The sequence below is a fragment of the Lontra canadensis genome, unplaced genomic scaffold, assembly GCF_010015895.1.
Source record: "Lontra canadensis isolate GAN:19392208 unplaced genomic scaffold, GSC_riverotter_1.0 scaffold187, whole genome shotgun sequence".
Lineage (NCBI taxonomy): Eukaryota > Metazoa > Chordata > Mammalia > Carnivora > Mustelidae > Lontra > Lontra canadensis.
Window position 1 is genome coordinate 1,065,480 of NW_022631181.1, and position 20,559 is coordinate 1,086,038.

The 20,559-nt window shown below is 44.6% G+C and overlaps 1 protein-coding gene across 2 annotated transcripts in view; it reads left to right on the top strand.

The window, feature by feature from the left end:
• Positions 1-19,251, top strand: part of CORO1C (coronin 1C) — a 76,407-nt gene extending 57,156 nt beyond the window's left edge. For both annotated transcript variants that reach the window (XM_032847370.1, XM_032847372.1), the window contains exons 4-11: positions 4,720-4,849; positions 7,591-7,772; positions 8,936-9,055; positions 10,027-10,131; positions 12,109-12,254; positions 14,391-14,448; positions 14,543-14,788; positions 16,796-19,251. In XM_032847370.1, coding sequence (XP_032703261.1) covers positions 4,720-4,849; positions 7,591-7,772; positions 8,936-9,055; positions 10,027-10,131; positions 12,109-12,254; positions 14,391-14,448; positions 14,543-14,788; positions 16,796-16,915 — 1,107 coding nt within the window. In that variant the 3' untranslated portion in view covers positions 16,916-19,251. The remainder of the gene's footprint in view (positions 1-4,719; positions 4,850-7,590; positions 7,773-8,935; positions 9,056-10,026; positions 10,132-12,108; positions 12,255-14,390; positions 14,449-14,542; positions 14,789-16,795) is intronic.
• The last annotated feature ends 1,308 nt before the right edge of the window (positions 19,252-20,559 follow it).

Here is a 20,559-nt window from a genome sequence, read left to right on the forward strand (position 1 = left end):
GTAAGCATTTTTTTTTTTTTTTTTTTTTTTTTTGGCCAAGCCAGTGTTTTACAAGCCCTCATGTGCATGATTACATTTAATCATTATAGCAGCAAAGTGAGGCCAAGAGTATGTCCCATTTTACAGCTTACGGAACACCACCCCAGACAGCAACTGGTTTGTCAGAGGTCACGCTGTTTTCGGTATCTTCAGTATCTCACGTAAGGGGAGTGCTTCGGGTAGCAGCATGTTTTAGCTCTTTTCGTGTGTCCTTTAACACCTGTATGGAGAGCTGCTGCTGGCCCCATACCAAATAAGGAAGCTGAAGCTCCCAGAAGTGAGGTCTGTTCTTAATGTTAACACAGCCAGTTGGTATCCTAGCTCTGTTGGGAGGCCGTGTCTTCTGGCGTCCAGGCCGGCGTCCTTTCTGCCACACCAGGCTACATCCCAACTTATGCACAAGAAGACTAAACTTGTACCAAGTGGGGGTTCTGCTTTGTTGTCCCTGTGCTTCAGGAGCCAAGACTTCTTCAGCCCAAACGAGAAGGCCGTTGCCTGGAAGCCTCAGACAACCCTACAAAGGGCAGAGAGCCACATCACGATAGGCCTTTGAGTAGGGCCAGTGGGTACCAGCCAAGCAGTGTGCATGCTTTATGTGGAAAAGTTTATGGGTCTTCAGCCCTTTTCCACAGTCCACAGTGCAGAACACCACCACCTTTATTTACCAGCGAAGGCAAGAGTTCCGTCATCTTTTCATTTAGTTTCACAGACTTTTCCAGTCACTGACACCTCCCACTGTAAATCCTCAGGTCTGTATTACTCCTTCCTTCTTTCCTCTTCTTCCTGTCACCTAACTTCTGTTCCTTGTTAGAGGCCATCCCCTCAGAGTCTTCCTGGATGCACCAGACTGGAGAGCAAGAAGTTCACTTCATGACACTTGGCATTTTTATGCAGTCCTTGTCTTATACCTGTGTAGCTTTGGTTACATACTCTGTGTGGTTTCCTGGCACATAATACAGGCAGCAGCAATGGTTAACACTTAGGAAGAGCCTGCCTTATGACAGGCATTATTCTAAATAGTTTCTTACTGCCACATTGCTTCTCAAAACAACATGTATTGAAAGCAGATTCCTTATTTCCCATTTTAAAGATGAAGAAATCGTAAAGCTCAGAAAATTTAGGTCAATGTCTCCAAGGTTATGTAGCTGATACAGGGCTGAATCAGGAACTAGGCAGTCTGTTCTAGTTCTGGAGTCCATGTTCTTGACCACTGTACTGTTCTGTCTCTGACTGTATGCCAGGCACTGTTCTAGGGCTTACAAACTCATGTAACTCCCACAGCAGGCATAGAAAGTGTAAGTATTCAAGTTTCCTCTGTGCAGTGACATTGAGTTGTTTGTCCAAGATCATCGCTATAAGTGTTCCAGGCAGGATTTGAACCAGGATCTGTTTGGCTCTGGAGCCCATGGCCCAACCTTCTACATCATACCACTGGTCTTTGATATTTGGTCTCTTAGAAATCTCTGCTTTCTGTTAGTAAACCCCTCAACAGCAGAGCCTGTGTGTAGTCACCCCTTCCCCTCTTGCCTGGTAATAGGCCTGCCTTATAGAGGCTACTCAAGAGATATGCTGTGTGAATGAGTGACCGAGGTGGTAAAATGGGTTAGAAACCATTGAATTTGCAAGGTGAGATTAAAAAAGGAACAGAATTTCCTCATTAAAAAAATTACATAATAATTGTTTTGCTCCATCATTAAAATTTCCTTGCAATCCAAGGAAAACATGGATGGGGAAGGAGATAGGAAAAGGTAAAGTCCCATTATGGGCTCTGCTTCTGCCCTCATATTTAAGATTGGCAATGCTGACTATTAACAAAGACTTACCTCACTCCACGCTTCATTAGGGATTTAGAAAACACAGTATTTAGTTGTGGTCAGAGTTGAATACAGGGTGCAGAGGTTTCCGGTCCTTGTAAGAGAAGCCAGCAGCCCGTGGTTGTGGTGCCATCTGGAGATGGCAGGTGGTGTTACCACTCCTCCAGTTCTAAGCCCAGGTCAGAATTCGGTTTGGAAAATGCATTTCCTGTTGAGTCACTAAAGTCCCATTTCATAATAGTTTCTCTGTGACTTTAGGCTTTGATCAAATCAGTTTTCTGTTCTTTCTGTTAAAAAAACAAAAAAACCCAAGACCTGTTTTCCGTTCAGATAGTTAAGTTCAATTTGGAGTTGTTTGACTAATCATAAACCCTTCACTAAAAGTGGGCGTGTATCAGGATGAAAGCAAACCTATGATGCTGGGGGTGGTAAGCAGCACGGGTCAGTCTGGTGGAGAGAGACAAGGTAGGTTTTCTTTTGCCCTCTGTGCTTGTTCACAACTGCATTGTTTAAAATTTGCTGAATGGTGAGGGTTCAGGGGAAATCAGGTGACGTCTAGACTTGGGCCCTTAGAAGGCACATTTGTTTTGCCATGATTGGCATAAGGGGTTACAGTTAGCCTGGGCAGACTTTAGCTGTAAGAATGAATGATCACTTAATTCGTGACTTTTTCCCATTCTTCAGGATGGCAAACTTTTTCTTCTAATTTTTTGCAGGACAGCAGAACTGAGCTGAACCTTAAACACTCATCTAATCCAGATCTCTGCCTTCCCTAAGCAGTTGAAAACAGACAGTTGTTTGTCTCCTTAAAAATCCCCAACAAAGGAAAATTCTGTTTCTCACTTGTTCCACTGTTGAGCATGATTTTTCACTGGCAAGTTCTACATTTTCCACGAACTAGTTCCTTAAAAATCTTTGGTGGTAAATTTACTTATTTTAATATATTAACTTAAAACATTTGAATTGTTTAGTATATTTTAAATATAAAATATATTTTAAATATAAGATATTTAAAATATATTAACTTACTTAATGTGTTTTAATCTCCATATACAAGAAGATAGTTATTTTAAACTTTAGCCTTTTCACAAACTTAAATATTACTTAATGTCTTTTCTACAGGATTCTTAGTGCTACTCAGCTTAGTGGTGTCTCGTTTCTTTCTTCTTAGAAGGTGTCTCTTAACCTGTTAGAATTCAGGTCTTCCACTGTCAAAGTTTTTTGTCCCTTCTGTCTAATGCTTTTCCCATCCCCATCCCCCTCTGCCACCCAGGCATGTCCCCAGCTAAGATACGATGAATCTTCTGTGTGTCTCCACCAGTCAAGAGGATTTTTTAAACTGCTTCATTGAACTATAGTTCACATACAGGTCACCCACTTAAAGTGTACAATTTAAGGTCTTAATTTATTCACAGATACATAAAACCATCACAGGAGACAATTTTAGCACATTTCATCACCTCAAAAAGAAACCCTGTATCCATTAGCTATTCCTACCTCTGAGTCACTAGCACTAAGCAACCACTAAACTACTTTGTGTCTCTGTGTATTTTTCTGTTCTGGACATTTCATATACACATAATCTTGTAATATGTGGTCTTTTGGAGCTAGCTTTTTTTATTTAGCATTATATTTTCAAGCTTCATCCATGTTTTAGCATGAATCAGTACTTAGTTTCTTCTCATGGACGAGTAGTATTCCATTGTATAGCTATATCACATTTTGTTTATCCATTTCTCAGTTGCTGGACCTTTGGGTTGTTTCTGCATTTTGGCATTCATGAGTAATGCTGCTGTGAACATTCGTGTACAGATTTTTGTGTGGACAGATTTTTGTGTGGACATGTATTTTTATTTCTCTTGCATTACCTTGGGAGTGATATTGCTGGGCCATATAGTAACTCTGTGTTTAAACATTTGAGAACTGCCAGACTTTTCCCAAGTAGCCACACCATTTACATTCCTACCAGTGGTGTAGGGGGTTCTGATTGCCCCCCATCTTCACCAGCACTCACCGTCTGTCTTTTGATTATAGCCTCCCCTTGGGTATGAACTGATGTTTTATTGTGGTTTAGCTTTGCGTTTCCCTAATGACTAATAAAGACAAGCATGTTTTCATGTGCCTTTAAACTATCTGTCTGTCTTTCTTGAAGAAATATTCTATTTAAATCCCTTGCCCATTTTAAAAATTGGGTTATTTTCCTTTCATTATTGATTCGTTGAGTTTTTTATATATTCTTTTTCACTGTTTTGATTGTGTTCTTTGAAAGGCAGAGTTTTTAATTTTGATGAGGCCGGTTTATTTTTTTCTTTGTAAGATTTTTCTGTGCTAGATATTTCAGAGCTATTATGTATATTTGTATTTTCCAAATGTAAAATCACAGAAAACATGGTGTTTTAAAAGTGACACCGTCCCTAGGAGCCCTGGTGGGTGGAGTTTGCTCTCCCCTCCAGAAAACCCTGGCCTCACTGGGGGCTGTCACCCCAGTGCTGCTTCTCATGGGTGCTTCACTTGTTTCCTATTCTTCTTTCATTGTTGTTGTTGTTGTTGTTGTTGTTGTTTCTCCTTCTGTGCTGCTAACTGGAGAGTTTTGAATTTAACAGGGAATTTAAAATAAAATCTCAACTATTAAGTATAAGTGGAGAAGCAAAATTTTGTAGGCCTGACAGGTGTTCTGATCTTTAATATTTTACTCCAATTTTTTAAAAACCTGCATAGAGTCAGTGTACAATATTCTTTGGATCTTTCATCCAAAAACCAGTGTGTGTTCTGTTTATACAGAGCAGGTCAGCAAACTGGATGGTCACAGGAAGGGTGACAATGAAAGATCATCCCTCACGATCCCTCTTGCTTTCTTTCCCAACAGGTGTGGCAGATCCCAGAAAATGGACTTACCCTTTCCCTGACCGAACCTGTGGTGATTTTAGAAGGCCACTCGAAGAGAGTTGGCATCGTGGCCTGGCATCCAACTGCCCGCAATGTCCTTCTTAGCGCAGGTAGGAGAGGACATTAGCCAGTGTTCTGATGTGTGCCGGGCACATCTGAGGCAGCGCACTGGGACTCGATGATGAGGGGCCGAGATGGGGTGGCTCCCGGGCCCCGCTGCCCACATGCACACAGCTGTGTGTTGAAGGCCACTTGGGGAGTCTGACTCAAGACTTCTTCCCCAGAGAAATGAACAGATACATTCTTACCTAACATTCCAGCAGATTCATGGCTCCTGTTGGGGGCCTTTCCTGGACCACAGTTTTAGTTCACTCCTTTTATAGCAGGAGGATCCCTGGTAGGAACCTGGGTACCAGCTCTGAATGTTATTGCCAACTTCAGGCAGATCTTGTTAGTCAAATCTCCTCCTTCTGTTAAAAAGATACTTTGAGTTTTCTCCTTATATACAAGTAGTATATGTATGTTATAGAAAATATATGTAAACAAAAGGGGAAAATAAAATCATTTGTAATCCAGCTACCACCCAGAATATCATCATTGATGTTTCTTTCCAGAAGGTACTTTCGTGCACATAGATGTGCACATAGATGAGTTTACCTACAAAGATGGGTTCAGGAACTTTACATGTGACCTGCTTTCTATGCTTAGTGGTCTCCTGGTCCTGTTTGTGTGTCATTAAATGTTATTCCTGTGATTCTTTTTTAAAAGATTTTATTTATTTATTTGAGAGTGAGAGAGCTCGAGAGCAGGGTGAGGGTCAGAGGGAGAAACAGACTTCCCACTGAGCAGGGACCTTGTTGCAGGGCTCAATCCCAGGAATCTGTGATTGTGACCTGAGCTGAAGGCAGGCACTTAACCATCTGAGCTACCCAGGTGCCCAATTCCTGTGATATTTTTAACACCGCCATTAGTAGTCCATTAATATTCCATTGTCTGGATACCTTCATTTATTTCATTAGGCCCCTATTTTGGGACATTGAGGTTTTCTGGGGGTTTTTAAAATTTTTATTTATTTATTTATTTATTTTAAAGATTTTATTTATTTATTTGACAGAGATCGCAGGTAGGCAGAGAGGCAGGCAGAGAGAGAGGAAGGGAAGCAGGCTCCCTGCTGAGCAGAGAGCCCGATGCGGGGCTCCATCCCAGGACCCTGAGATCATGACCTGAGCCGAAGGCAGAGGCTTTGACCCACTGAGCCACCCAGGTGCCCCAAATGTTAGTAAAATTTTAAAGATCTTTCCCCTCACCAATAAAAAGGAGGGGGACAGTTGAGTTTTTAACTAGGAATAGGGGGTGTTTATGATATAATAAGGTAAGTTAAAAAACACCAGGTACCTATTGAAACCAAGGGCTACTTTTCAAAAAAGATGCTATCTAAAACTCTCTTTTTAGTTAAAATCACAAGTCACTCTACCTGGGAACCCTCCTGATGTTCTACTCAGTCTGATAAGGAGATAAAACAGTTCCAGAGGTGGAATTCCATCGTGGAAATTTTTCTGCAGCCCCTTGTCATTGAGGTCGAACATCAGCTGACTGATCCCCATTCTGCCTTTCACAAGCAAAGGAGAACGGTTGATGGCAGTGTTGTGCATATTTTACGACTACATGATCCATCCATGGTGGCTGAAGTTACACATTTGCCTCTGGTGCACAAGGCAAAGGAAGGGTCAAGTCTCACCCCAGGGTTCAGCTGCAGCTTTACTGTTGCACAGGCTTCCCCCACCCCCCAGTCTCCTGTTTCTAGCCCACAGACAATTTAGGTGTCTGGATATCAGTGGCTACGTTTTTTTTGAAGTGCTTACAAAATTGGCTTATTGGCAAGAATTTATCTTCAGGATATCCGTCCCTTACTTTGCTTCCTTGTCCTGGAAGCAACAAATGGCACCTGCTTTTTAAGGAGTCTTGGGTGAGGCACCTAGGTGGCTGAATCAGTTGAGCATCTGCCTTTGGGGCAGGTCATGGTCCGAGGGTCCTGGCATTGAGTCCCTCATCGGGCTCCCCACTCAGCCCGGAGCCTGCTTGAGAGTGTCTCTTCCCATCTGCCCTTCCTCACCCCCTCTCTAAAATCAATCTTTATAAATAAATAAATAAAAATAAAGGGGCCTTGCGCCTGATGCCTGAAGGAAAGTGGAGTCGGTGAGCAGAGGGGTGTGGCTGCATCAGCCCTCTGGCCTCTTCAGGGATCAGCTTCTGAATCCACACACCTGCTTGGTTACAGTTTGGACTTCGATCTTGTCCTGTTTCTCTCCCCTTTTAAAGATAAAGACCTGTTGTGAGCACATGCATTTCCCTTCCGCTTACTTGATTTGCCATGCTTTGATATAAGACCATGTTTTATAGTATTATTGATCTGAATAACCCGCTTGTCCCACATTTTTGTTGCGTGTTCTATACAGGTATTTAAACTCTTTATTTTTAGTTCTGCTGGAGAAGAAGTAAACCGTATTCATTCTGATGTTGGTTTTACTAGAAAAGGGAAGCTTAAGATCACTGGCCCCAACTAACTCTCAAAAAACATGGGATTTTATTTTCTTAGAGTTCTCTTGCCATTGCTTTTTGTTTGTTTCAGATGAACCAAAACTTAGCAAACCATGTTTTCCCTTTAACACATTTCTTTTATATAGATGTCTTATTTCTTTGTCGCTTGAGTTTCTAATTCCCAGCAAGTAAATAGAGCCACTTAAAATCAGCGTCTTTCTGTGCGTACGTCCCCTCACTGTATTTGTAGCTTTCAAGTGTTGCTGTACAGGTGTTTCTAGTTTCTGAAGGGTGTGGCTTTGCTTGCTTTCAGGCTGTGATAATGCCATCATCATCTGGAATGTGGGGACAGGGGAAGCCCTTATAAACTTGGATGATATGCATTCAGATATGATTTACAACGTGAGCTGGAACCGGAATGGCAGTCTGATCTGCACAGCTTCCAAAGACAAGAAAGTGAGAGTAATCGATCCTAGGAAACAAGAGATCGTTGCTGTAAGTATGCTTAGGATAAAACCCCCCATCTTGGTACCACTTCAGTGAGTGTGAACTTGTTAAGGCAGCCTATAGAGGCCTCGCCCTGGTCAGCGGAGCCCTGTGTGCAGGTGCCGGACCGGGAATCCATGGAGCCTTATATAGGCTTCTGCCTCCCAGCCACCCTCCAGAGCTGGGCATTCTGGCATTTACACAAGTCTTACCTCTCGCTTGGTGACCATTTTTCACAAAGAAACAAATTTTTTATCAGTTCACTAGAGGCCCTGAGAATTTACAAGTCTAGATCAGCTAACCTAAACAGTCAACTGCATTCCTGGCTCAGTGCTCAGTACTGATCCCCGCCTCTTCCTGCCCCCATCGTCAGAGTACCTCACAGAGATGCCACAGGTTCTCTTTAGCTCAGTATCTCAGTTTCTGCCACTCAGAGTAGGCCTCAGCAGACAGAAGGTGGGCATTTGGAACTTGAGCTGGGGTTGAAACAGCAGGTACTGGATCCCAGAATGTCTTGCATCAGCCCTGGTCTCTGGTCCTGCATTTGCCTCACTCTGGAAGGTGCTGGTTCTTTGGCAGTTTTACCTCTTAAGAGTTGGGTGGCTGTTGTGACTAGTGCTTACTGAGCACTGGGGACTTGCCTGGCTTTGCGCCAAGTGCTTTCTCCACTAGACCCTTCCAGGGCTCACTACTAGTGCACTCTCAGTGAATAAATGAAATTAAGGAAGGGGGTTAACTGAACTAGACTTCCTTTTGTCCAGTGAATTTTGTAGACAGCGTAGGGTATATCCAACTTCCAGGTTATCCTCTTGAGAAACGGACATCTGGCAGTCCTTTCAGGTTTTTTATTTTTGCAGGGCCAACTTGGGTTGGCAGTAAGGGCATGGTGAAGGAGTGAGGCTTTTGAGTCAGCTCCTGGCATCTTTGCTTGCTCACTAGCTGAGGACCTTGGCCAAATTGCATAGTCTCTTTGTTTTCTCATCTTGGGAGGAAACTTACACACACACACACACACACACACACACACACACACGTGTGCATGCCTGGTAATCTGAATGGCATGGGGGCATGGGTTGGATTTAGTGTATGAGCCCCCACTCTCCCACCCCACCCCCTCACCTCACCTTTCTTGCAGTTTGAATATAATATGCATATTATTCTTGGTCCCCCAGGAGAAGGAGAAAGCACATGAAGGAGCAAGACCCATGAGAGCCATCTTTCTGGCTGACGGGAATGTCTTTACCACTGGTTTCAGCCGCATGAGTGAGCGGCAGCTGGCTCTCTGGAATCCGGTATGTCCCTTCCCAGCCTTTCCACTGGTTTACACTTGAGCTTAAACTCTTTTCTGAGCAGATTTTTGGGTGGGTAAATGGATTATAGGATTCTTAGTGTAGTTTTCTGAACTCCTGCTGGTCTTAAATTGGGTGGACATTCTCATCCTCACTGGAGACTTATTGCTTAAATGTATTACAAAAATGCATTCTTGATCCTCTCAAGTAGTCTCTGTTGACTACATTTTTTAAAAAAGAATGCACAAAAAAGCCAGTGTTTGGGACTTGGAAAGCAAGTTCCGCATTTATTTTATAAAGAATTTGATGAAATGTATAATCAAAATAGTCATGCTTAGGAAAATGTTGAGAATAGCATAAGTGAAAAAATAACAAAACTGAATATACAGTATGATCTCAGTCTCTGTGTGTGTGCGTGTGTGTTGGAAGGAAGGAAGTAGACAAAAACGGTCATTGTTTTTGCTACCCATTGGACGGTGGGATTATGGAATATGGGATGATTTTTATGGTCTTTCTGTAACTTTAACAAAGAATGTGTATTTGCAATAAGAAACATTTCTTTTAAAAAAGAAAATGGGGTGCCTGCCTGACTCAGAGTGTGTGACTCTTGATCTCAGGGTCATGAGTTCAAGCCCTACATTGGGCATAGAGCCTACTCTAAAGAAATACGTTTTTTTTAAAAAGTAAAAGAAAAAGAAAAAAAAAAATAGCCACAAACGACAAGGGCCGTCTGTCTCATCTTTGTCATGGAATCACACCAGTGTGTACATTGATGTTGTCAAATTGACAGTTTTCAGTGGGTTGGAAAATCAGTATTTATGTGTTTGAGTTGGCATCTACATGTATGAATATTATATGTGCATTGTTAAAAGCTTCATTACTCTAGGAAATTGCTCAGGTAATTAGGGATAAAAGAATGATTCCCCTTGTAAAGTATATGTATACAAATATATATATTTGTATCTTTTTCCCAGAAAAATATGCAGGAACCCATTGCTCTTCATGAAATGGACACTAGCAATGGAGTATTGCTGCCCTTCTATGACCCCGACACCAGTATCATTTACTTATGTGGAAAGGTAAACAGTCATTTTAATGTTTCATATTAAATTTAATCTTGCAAGAGGAAAAATATCCTTCAGAGATTTAGTAGATGGGCAGAGCCTTATATCATTTTAATATTTTAATTTGTCTGATTTCTGTGTGTGTCTTAAGCTAAAATAAGGACCAGTGATTTTGGTGTGTTTTCAGTCTTGAGACTGGACCCTTTGAACTTGTCATTTGTGTGGTAATAACATACTGCGTTCAGGACTTCTGACTGCAGCAGGGATGGGGCTCTGGTGTTGGGGCAGATGCTGACAGGGATAGCTTTAGCTCAGGCACTCTAATGAGAAAGAGGACACGCTGATGTCCTTTCACCTCTGGTGCTGTGGGATCCGGGATTTTAGATTGCTCTGTAATGGTGTGACGAATGAGTAATGAGGTCGCCGCATCTAATGCTGAAATCCGCGGAGGAGCCCTCCGTCGGCATGTAGGTCCTTGCACCACATGCCGCAGACTTGTAGGGAGAATAGTGCTTTGTGGATAGGAGCTTTTGAAAGCCTCGGAGATGCTCCAGGATGTTTTTCTTGTTCCTGGAGCTCAGCATTAGGGCCCTGAGCTTGAAAAGTATGTGGTCTGCCCAGTTTCAGAAGGTGACACTTGTTACAGGAAGACCCCACACTGAAATCAGAAAGCCTACCTTCCTGCCTTACAGTCTCCCTAACTACAGTGTTGCTAGATTGATGACGATGATGATTTCTTTTTAGTGGGCAGTAACCTGAAAGTTCCTTATACTTTCGTAGGTTCCGTTTTCCTTAGAATTTCTGTAGTTGAAATAAATGAATTAATGCAACTGGAGCTGTTGATGTATTTGCCCCAAACCTGTTAGATGGCCCCTTGCTAGGTAAAGCCAGAGATGTCTCACTTCTCATAGTTGACTGAGCATGCTCTACATTGTCATAGATCAGTTGCTTAGAAACTGGGGTCTTGTCTGTTTCCTGGAAAGTCATTTTACTTCAGATGTTCACAGCTGCCATAGAGTACATCAAAACAAAGAACAGGAGCGGTTACCCAGATATTATTAACATGAGGTGGAAGGTTGTTTTGAGTATGCAGGAAACAGATAGTCTGTGTTTAGCTTTTTCACCATTGCTTTAGATATTTACATCATTGAAACAAGTAGAAACCATGCAAAATGAAAGACTTGAAGGCAAGGGCATAGAACTGCCTGGTTATTTATATCACACGCATACATACCAAGCATGCTGCTTCTGGCAGGCAGCCTTGCCTTCATTGTTCAGGTTGGTATAATTGTGTGACAGTTAGTTATACTTGGAGAGGCTAGCATATGCTTCAGATCTTCAAAAACATCTGACCTTTCTAAGCAAATGTGTCACAGAGTTTGACACACGGTTACGAGAGAGCACTGACTTCCGAAGTTAAAGGATACTCATGTTTTAGTGAGTATCTTAATTATGAATTAAGAATTACTATGAGTTAAGAATAGTGAATTAAGAATGATTTAAGAGCTGTTTATTCTAATTTTTCTGAATTATAAAAATCTTGCTTTTTATAGTCATCTGATTGGCTGATGTCAGTGCCCTCAGGTCTGTGAACGACACCATTCTGTTGCCAGTGAGAATCAGTCACTGCCTTTTCCACAGTCCAGACTTCTGTTTGTTCTTTGAAGTTGAATTGCAGTTGCAGTTGCTTGGCCAGAAACATTGACATTTTTGCCCTGACTCCGACTTAGTGTCTAGGCTCAGTAGAGCCAAATTTGAGGCTTTAGCAGGAGGCGGAGGAGACCGTTTGAAGGACATTCTAGCATCTGATAAGTGAGGGCTTGCCTTGCCAGGAAGAGCAACCATCATATCCTCTTCCTCTGAAGAGAAAGCAAAGGTTGGCCACTGAGGCGGAGTCCCAGTTAATTGCGGGGCTTAGAGGGGAGAGAGACCCCACTTCAACCAGATGCTTTAAGTAACATTCAGCGTGAACTTGTCTCTGATTTCTCGTAGGGTGACAGCAGTATCCGCTATTTTGAGATCACAGATGAATCCCCGTACGTCCACTACCTCAACACATTCAGCAGCAAGGAGCCTCAGAGAGGGATGGGCTACATGCCCAAGAGGGGACTCGATGTTAACAAATGTGAGATTGCCAGGTAAAGAGTCGGTCTGGTAAAGTCTTCAGATTGTCTGTGCTGCCTGCTTCACAAGAGCAGTATCTCCACCAGTCGTGCCCGGAGCCAGTCTGTGTGCCCTTTATGGTGGCGTGGACTTGGTATTTCGTTTCCTGCCCACACTTAGGAACACGGAGTTTTATTTACTTTTTAAGAAGATTTTATTTATTCATTTGAGAGAGAGAGAGACAGGAGAGAGCACAAGCAGGGGGAGAAGCAGAGCTCCAGCTAAGCTGGGAGCCTGATGTGGGGCTTGATCCCAGGACCAGGAGTTCATGACCTGAGCCGAAGGCAGACTACTCAGTTGCCCGGGAACATGGACTTCTACAACAGTGAAGAACCTTTCAAAATCATTTACTTGAATTGTGCCCCTCCCCAGTCTTCAGACTACGTAACCTGCGGTGCATCGATTAGCCGAGGCGCACTGCGGACTTAAAAACGCAAATACTGTAGCCTTCATCTCTCGTCTTCAGGCTGAGGCTGTGGCCAGTGTCCCTGGGAGGCAAGCAGGGAGAGCCTGCCCCTGGGATGGAAAGAAGAGATGGTTTTTCTGCCCTGTTGGGGGACAAACAGGTTCCAGACTGAACTGTAGACCTCGTGGATCCTGTTAGAGAAGCCAAAGACCGATAGCTTGGTGTTGGGTTAACTTGATTCAGGAAGTTCAGCTGTGTTACAGAATTCCTGCCTCTCTACCCCTGTGGATTTTTCAAAAATTTTATATTGCATAATGCTGGTGGTCTTCTAAGGGATAGGCCTTTTTCTCCTCCTAGTCAACAAAAGATAGTCCCCGAGACTCATGAATGACTGACTGTCCATTTAAAACAACAGAATGACTAGCACTGCACTATCAGGCCTGTGGTCATACCGCACATTTGTAGAAAACTATGTTTATTTTTTTTTTAATTTTTTAGAATTTATTTTAGAGAGAGAGAGCGCACACATGCAGCGGGAGGGGTAGAGAGAGAGAGAGAGAGGGAAAGACAGAGATCTCAAGCAGACTCCCCACTGAGTGCAGAGCCTGACGTGGGGCTTAATCTCATGATCTTGAGATCATGATCTGAACCAAAGTTGGGAGTCGGGCACTTAACCAACCAAGCCACCCAGGTGCCCCACAAAACTGCATTTCTATGGACATCTGCCTAACCATGCTGTACTAGTCACATAAGTAATACATCTTTGAAAAATAAAAATAATTGTTTTTTTTTTTTTTAAATACATTTAACTCTATACCTGGAGTTAGTGAAGGAAAGCTGTCACAGATAATTCAAAATTATGGTGTAAACCAATCTCATCAAAATATGGTTCAAAATAGATTGAATCCAAACTTAAGATTGCCTCCAGTATTTGGGAAGGCCTTTATTTTACTGTCATCTAACAGTTTAAAAGACTATAAGCACAGTATTCAGGACACCTCCTACGTAGGAAGTGTCTCTTGAGCGTTCGTTAGATGCTGGACGCTGTGCTGAACGTGCTGCCGCGCTCGGTCCTTGAGCTGCCTGGCGGTCCCAGGGCAGTCTTTTTTGACCGCCAAGCTGACCGCAGAGGTTCCCACTCTTCCCACATTTTGGATAATTTCAAATTTTTCTTGAGCGTTAGACATGATGTGGTTAACTTGGATGCCAAAATTTTAATCTTAAGATTGTTTTCCTTCTTAAAAATCCTCTTTATGCTGACAGATGTTCAGTCACCTCTAGTTGGCAGAAGACCTAGCCTCCAAGTCATAGATCGTTGCTGTCTAATACTGGGTGTTTGCTCTCTCCTGACTGCTGACTTGGTGACTTCTCCAGAAGTGACTCATTGTCAGTGGTGGAGGTTCCACCATGGCAGGTCAGCCCCCAGATGACTGGGGTTGGACCATCCCCAGAAGCACAGACAGAATTCTCCTGGTTCTTGTTTCTAGTCCACCATTTCCTAGCACAGTTTCTCTTGGCTTCTCTTTTTTCATCTGGAAAATAGGAACACAAAATGTACCTGTTCCCCTGGTAGATCTGCTAAGGTGATAGGCAAAGCATTTCGTATCCCATACAGCAATGTAGAAGATTAGTTTTTGGTCAGGAAGCCTGTTGTCTGGCCTCCTGTTTCACTTAATACAACTTTGCCTTTATTTCCCCCTTGAAGATTCTTCAAACTTCATGAGAGGAAGTGTGAGCCTATCATCATGACTGTTCCCAGGAAGGTAAGTGCCCAGTTTCTTAGGCAATTCATGTTTTAAAAGATTTTTAAAATTCCAGGGCTGTCTTCCTAAGGATTTTCCCAAAATGTCTCTGTAGTCCGACCTTTTCCAAGATGACCTGTATCCTGACACAGCGGGGCCTGAAGCAGCACTGGAGGCAGAGGAGTGGTTTGAGGGGAAAAATGCAGATCCAGTCCTCATCTCCTTAAAGCATGGATACATTCCTGGCAAAAACCGGGATCTCAAGGTGGTCAAGAAGAACATTCTGGATAGCAAGCCCACTGCAAATAAGAAGTGCGACCTGATCAGTGTCCCCAAAAAAACCCCAGACACGGCTAGTGTGGTAAGAACTACAGGAGCTGGAGAGTGAGCTTGGCTGGCTCAGGGCTTTTACTTATTTTTTTAAAGATTTTTTTTTTCTTTTTAAGATTTATTTATTTATTTATTTGACAGAGGGGGAGAGAGAGCGAGATCACAAGTAGGCAGAGAGGCAGGCAGAGAGAGAGGAGGAAGCAGGCTCCCTGCTGAGCAGAGAGCCCGATGTGGGGCTCGATCCCAGGACCCTGGGATCATGACCTGAGCCGAAGGCAGAGGCTTTAACCCACTGAGCCACCCAGGCACCCCTTTTATTTTTTTTTTAATTTATTGAGAGAGAGAAATCACAGGCAAGGATGGGGCAGAGGAAGAAGCACAGTCCTTGCTGAGCTGGGAGCCTAATGTGGGGCTCGATCCTGGGACCCTGGGATCATGACCTGAGTTGAAGGCAGATGCTTTAACAGTTGAGCCACCCAGGTGCCTCAGGCTCAGGGTTTTTAGTGAATGAGAATGAGAATTTTTAAGAACCTTCTTGGTCACATGAAATTTATGAGCTTGTGGCCACTTTTGGCTCCTTTAGCTGTGTTTTTTATAATGACCAGGGTAGAAGTCAGTCTACTACCATCTTAGAGAAAGAGTGAGTGAGAGAGAGAGAGAGCAAGCAAACATGAGTCAGGGGCAGAGGGAGAGGAAGAAGCAGGCCCCTGGCTGACCAGGGAACCTGATGTGGTGGGCTCGATCCCAGGACCCAGGGATCATGACCTGAGCTGAAGGCAGACACTTAACTGACTGAGCCACTAGGTGCCCCTGCTTGGGTATTTTCTTAACTGTTTCTCCCCCATGTTTACATTGATGTCTGATTGGGGTAGAAATGAAACATAAGAGTGTGGGGCTGCAGGTGCTGGGAAGAGAAGGTCCCAGGAAGGGGAAAGCGTGGTAAGAGGGTTCAGGGGTGCTCGGTGTTATGGAGAAAAGCATCTGGTGGTGAGTGAGACTTAGCAGCAAAGATGGTCTTGGGCCTCTTGGCAAGAACCGTTTCAGTGGAGTGGTGGGAACCGAGAACCTGATGTAGGAGACCTGCATGGCCCCTGGGGGGTGCTGCTGCTGCTGGGGGAGAACAGGGTCTAGCTAGGGAGGACAGGGTGTGCGTGGGGAGTTGGTGGGAGTAGAGCAGGATCCCAGGGAGCCAGAGGAAGGGCAGTGAGTTGTCAGTGAGAAGGTGTGTGGAATGAAGAGCCAAGGTGCCTGGAGGAGCTGCCGCTTTGGCCGTGACTGAGGAAACCACGTGGGGTGCCATGGCTTGCAGGGTTTCCAAATGAATCACCTCCACCTGGGAGAGACTGAGTCCTCTTCAGAAGAGTTCTAGCAAGCAGGGCAGGGGTTTTAGCTCCTAAGAAGGACCCTTCCTGAGAGATAGTAGGAGCTCTGTAGCTTCACCTCTGACCCAGGTCACATAGACTTTACTCCTTATGGGGTGCCTGGGTGGCTCAGTCGTTAAGCATCTGCCTTCAGGTTGGGTCTTGATCCCAGGGTCCTGGGATCTGGCCTTTTTTCGTGCTCCCTGCTCAGTGGGAAACCTGCTTCTCCCTCTCCCACTCCCTCTGCTTGTGTTCTCTCTCTTGCGGTGTTTCTCTCTGTCAAATAGATAAATAAAATCTTTAAAAAAAAAAAAAAAAGAATTTACTCATGACATTGCATGGGGTGGCTGCATGGGCTGTGGGGCAGCCCTGGAAGGACTGGTCCTGTCCCACAGTTCATGTCCTGAGTCTCAGTGCAGGTAAGTGCCCAGGCACAGGGAGTGGGTGCAGCGCTGTGGGAACCTGGTTCTGCTGTGGGCGGCAGGTGGACTGACCAGCCGACAGCTTTTACCTTTTCTTCGAAGGCCCAGTTTGGTGCCTGTGGCTTGCCACTTCCAAAGTAGAAAATTAGATTATATGCCTTATAAATTCTCAACTGTGGTAAGGTTCGTTTACTGCGTTTTAGTAACCTCTTGTCTCTCCATCCCCCCCGCCACTGTCTTTTCTGGTTTCCTTAGCAAAACGAAGCCAAGTTGGATGAGATTTTAAAAGAGATCAAATCTATAAAAGACACAATCTGCAATCAAGATGAGCGCATTTCCAAGTTAGAACAGCAGATGGCGAAGATCGCAGCCTGAAGGTCCACCCCCAACCCCCACAATGGGAGCAGGAACCTGTGCTTGGTAGCTGGTTGTTGGCGTGGTCCCAGGGAGGGCGAAAGGGAGGCACTGCCATTTGGAGACATTCCGTGTCACATTTGTCAACCAGCGATAGGCCACATTCCAGTAAGAACTCAATTCGTCTCCCAAATTTGCAGAAACAAAATGTGATTTAAAAGCTGAGCTTTTTATCAGAAAGCTTTTTTGATGTTTTAAGTGTTATGTGACTTGTCGAACTTTTAAAAGACAAAAGTGCTACTTTTAAAATCCCAGATACTCTGAATTTTAGAAAACCAACCAATTCTGATTCAGTGTCGTGCCCAAGTACCTTTTTTTTTATAAACAGGGACCAATGCCACATTGCTTTTTGTATTTCTTTTTTTTTAATGTTGCCAAAACCAAAAGTAGCTTTTTTCCCCCTTGTACTTGTATTTTGCTACTTTGCAGTATTTGTGTGTGTGTGTTTTTTTTTTCCTTAATTTGAAAGGGACAGCACTGTGTATGTTTATAAAGGAAATGAAGATATTATTTTGTATACACATTCATCTGAGAACAATCAGAGCAGTAGCCACATGGTGCTGGCTCGTTTGCAGCACAAACCTGGTCATCCTCATGACTACAGAAGGAAGACTTGAAAAATCACGTGGGTTCGCATCACCACCCTCTCCTTTAATGGAGTCTCTGATCAAAAAAGCTCCTATTGTATTGCTTCCTTTCTTTCCTTTCTCTTTTCTAGAAACTGGGTGGTTGTACCAGAATGGAATTTCACTTCTTGGTTATCCTGTGCTTCAGATGATTATAATCTAACCTAAACTAGCATGTGTTTCTGCAGTTTTGTTATACACATAGAATCTATTGCATTAATCACTTTAAACATCATCTTTCAGGTTTCAGTCAATACTTGACAAGGGTGCAGGGGACAAGAAGCCACAGAAGCCACTGTGCGGTGCTCCCTCTTGCCCATTTCAGCAGCTTGCCTATCTCTTGAGTACAGTAGGGGACTAAGGCCTAGGGAAACTGAAGGGGAGTGCGTGCCCTCCCCCGCCCCCCGTGATCCTCTGCTCTCCCGCACATCCCATGCCGACACTGTGCTGTGCTGGAGGCGGCAGCAGCTCTCCCTGCACCACCGGAGCCCCTGCCCTTCCCGTGGTCTCATGGATGCAGCCACCTCTCTCAGGGCTCCCCCAGCGTCCTTCTGTCCTCCCTGCCTTTCAGCCCTCCCCACGTTCAGCTAAGAGGAGGCTGGAGGGCGCTATTGAATATTGAGAGTGAGGAGAACCGTCTAGCATGATGCAAGACCAGGGGGTCAAGGCTCTGCTGTAGCGGTAGTGCGTACAGACCTGTCCCTTCGCGCGTTCTCCACACAAACCAACCTGCCGTGCCCCTCCAGTCACACACAGGCTCCCCAGATGCAGGGGCCAGCTACTGAGCTCTGATGACCTGTTCCATTCCTAAGTTATCCTGAACTTCTCTCCCATTTCCATGTTCTCGTTTTGCATGCTTGAGGAACAAGATTTAAGGAATCTCTGGGAAGGGCTGAGTGAGTGTGGTTGAAGACGAAACGTACAGTGCCAGTGGGCCCACCCAGGGGCGCACTCCTGCCTGTTCCTGCCGGTGTGGGATGGGACTGGCGGGGAGCATCTGTAACTGGGAGCCAGGATGGAGGTGGAGTGTGGCGACAGGGGGTTGGAATGCACGGCCAAGCTGGGGCTAATGTCCGTGTAGGACAGGTACCGTGTTTTTACCCAGTGTTGGGATTGCTGTCTCCACAACTTCTGAATGTTTGGTGTGGTTGTGTGTGGTTGTGTGTGTGTGTGTGTGTGTGTGTAATATTGGAGTGGATAATGTGATGTGAGGAAAACAATAATCACAGTGACTTATAGTCAAACCTGTACATGTTTCTTTGTCAACGTAATCTGAGGACCTTCATTTTTAAGATTGAGAAATGTTTTACGGTTCTGATACCAAATTAAGTAAAGGAAACTGTTGATGGTGGTGGAACACCATAGCGAATGTGGTTCAAAGAGAAGACAGAGGGCAAGGAGAAATTACCCTGATCTTAGTGTGTAGCTTATGACTTATTTAATGAACAGATGCCCAGCCAGGCTTGGAGTCGGCGCCTGAAGCTTTGTGGATTATTCTTCCTGTTGTGTCTTTTCCTTTTTTTTTTTCCCCCTTCTTTTTCTTCTTAAAGCCGTGCTATCCCAGAGGAAAACCAGTGAATTACTCCTAGATCGGCTCTTATAGAGCAGCCATAGTATTCTGTCAAAACACTTGCTTCCATTTTCAAAGATAAAAAGTCATTGATTACAAAATGGTGTCCGTGTTTATTTCACACCCCAGCTGTCTCTGAGGCAGCTCACAGCCTCTGTGACTCAGTGGAACCAGCTGTGCGACTGTTCTCACTAAGGGTGACTACAGGGGAGGTGGGGTGGACCGCTGCACTCCCACACCGGGGGAGGTCGAGTGGGGTATAGTGGAGTGAGGGTTCTGTGCCGGGGTCTAGCAGGCCTCCAGCTTTTACCAGGGGTGGGATCTGGGGAAGATGATCTCATCTTTAGGCATCCCTTTCCTTGCTTTGAAGGAGCGATACGAATGCCACGTCACTCGGAAGAGAGATACCCGCACCTGGCCACACAGAGAGCCCTCGCCACTGTGCTTGGCTCACAGTGTGACTGCGACGAGCTGAGTCCCTGACCGTGCCTTTGAAAGCATTGCTGCTTCAGTACAAGTACGGCCCTCTCGGCTTAGCTGTGATTTTTATTCCAGCAGAGGGATTCAGGGTCATTTGAACTTCATGGCCTTTTTAGCTTCCCTTTTCACAGCAAAATAGCATCTCATGACATTTCAGTGATTGTAGCAAGGAATCACCCACCTTTGGTTTTTCCAAAGGTTTGTGAACATGAATGACTGGCACAAAGCTCCCCCTCCCCAAGTGTGTTTTCCTGAAGTTGCTGTCATCTGTGAGGAGGACGGCAGCCGGCTTCGTGGTCAGCCCATGCGTGGCTGCAGGAAGTAGAGTCGGCAGATGCTGTCTGTGCCCCTCCAGGATGCCCACGGTCAGGGGGCAGACACGTGTGCGTGGTGTTGACAGCTTTCTCTCACTTCGGCTGCCTTGCTTCTATGCCAGAAGACCTAAAGGTCACCATATCAGCCCCAGACGGCCAGCCAGGCCCCACTGAGAGAGGACTTCTGTTTTTCTAAAGGCTACTTCCTTTGCTGTTCTTGGTGTCCTGTGTCCAGAAAAACTTCTGTTGGCTCTTAAGAATATGTTAACTCTTAAGTGACCCTTCTCTTTCTGCTAGCACGTTAGAATATCATGAAGCCATCAGTGGGCTCGAATGTGAGTCATGGCCAAGGACACACCTTTCCCTCCTTCTTAAGACAGGCAGTATTGGACAGTGCCCTTTGTTAAAGCCCTTCCTTCGAGGCTGGAGGGGGTGTATGCTTATTGGCACAACTTTCCAGAGGGCAGTGTGACAAGGGACATCTGAAGTCTTCAAGGTCCCTACCTTTTGGCCCAGGGTTTTCACCTCTGGGAATTTTGCCCCAAGGAAACTCGTAGGAGAAGAATTAGCAGAGGAAAAATTAGTTTAGCAGGCTTGGTTAATTAACCAGCCCAG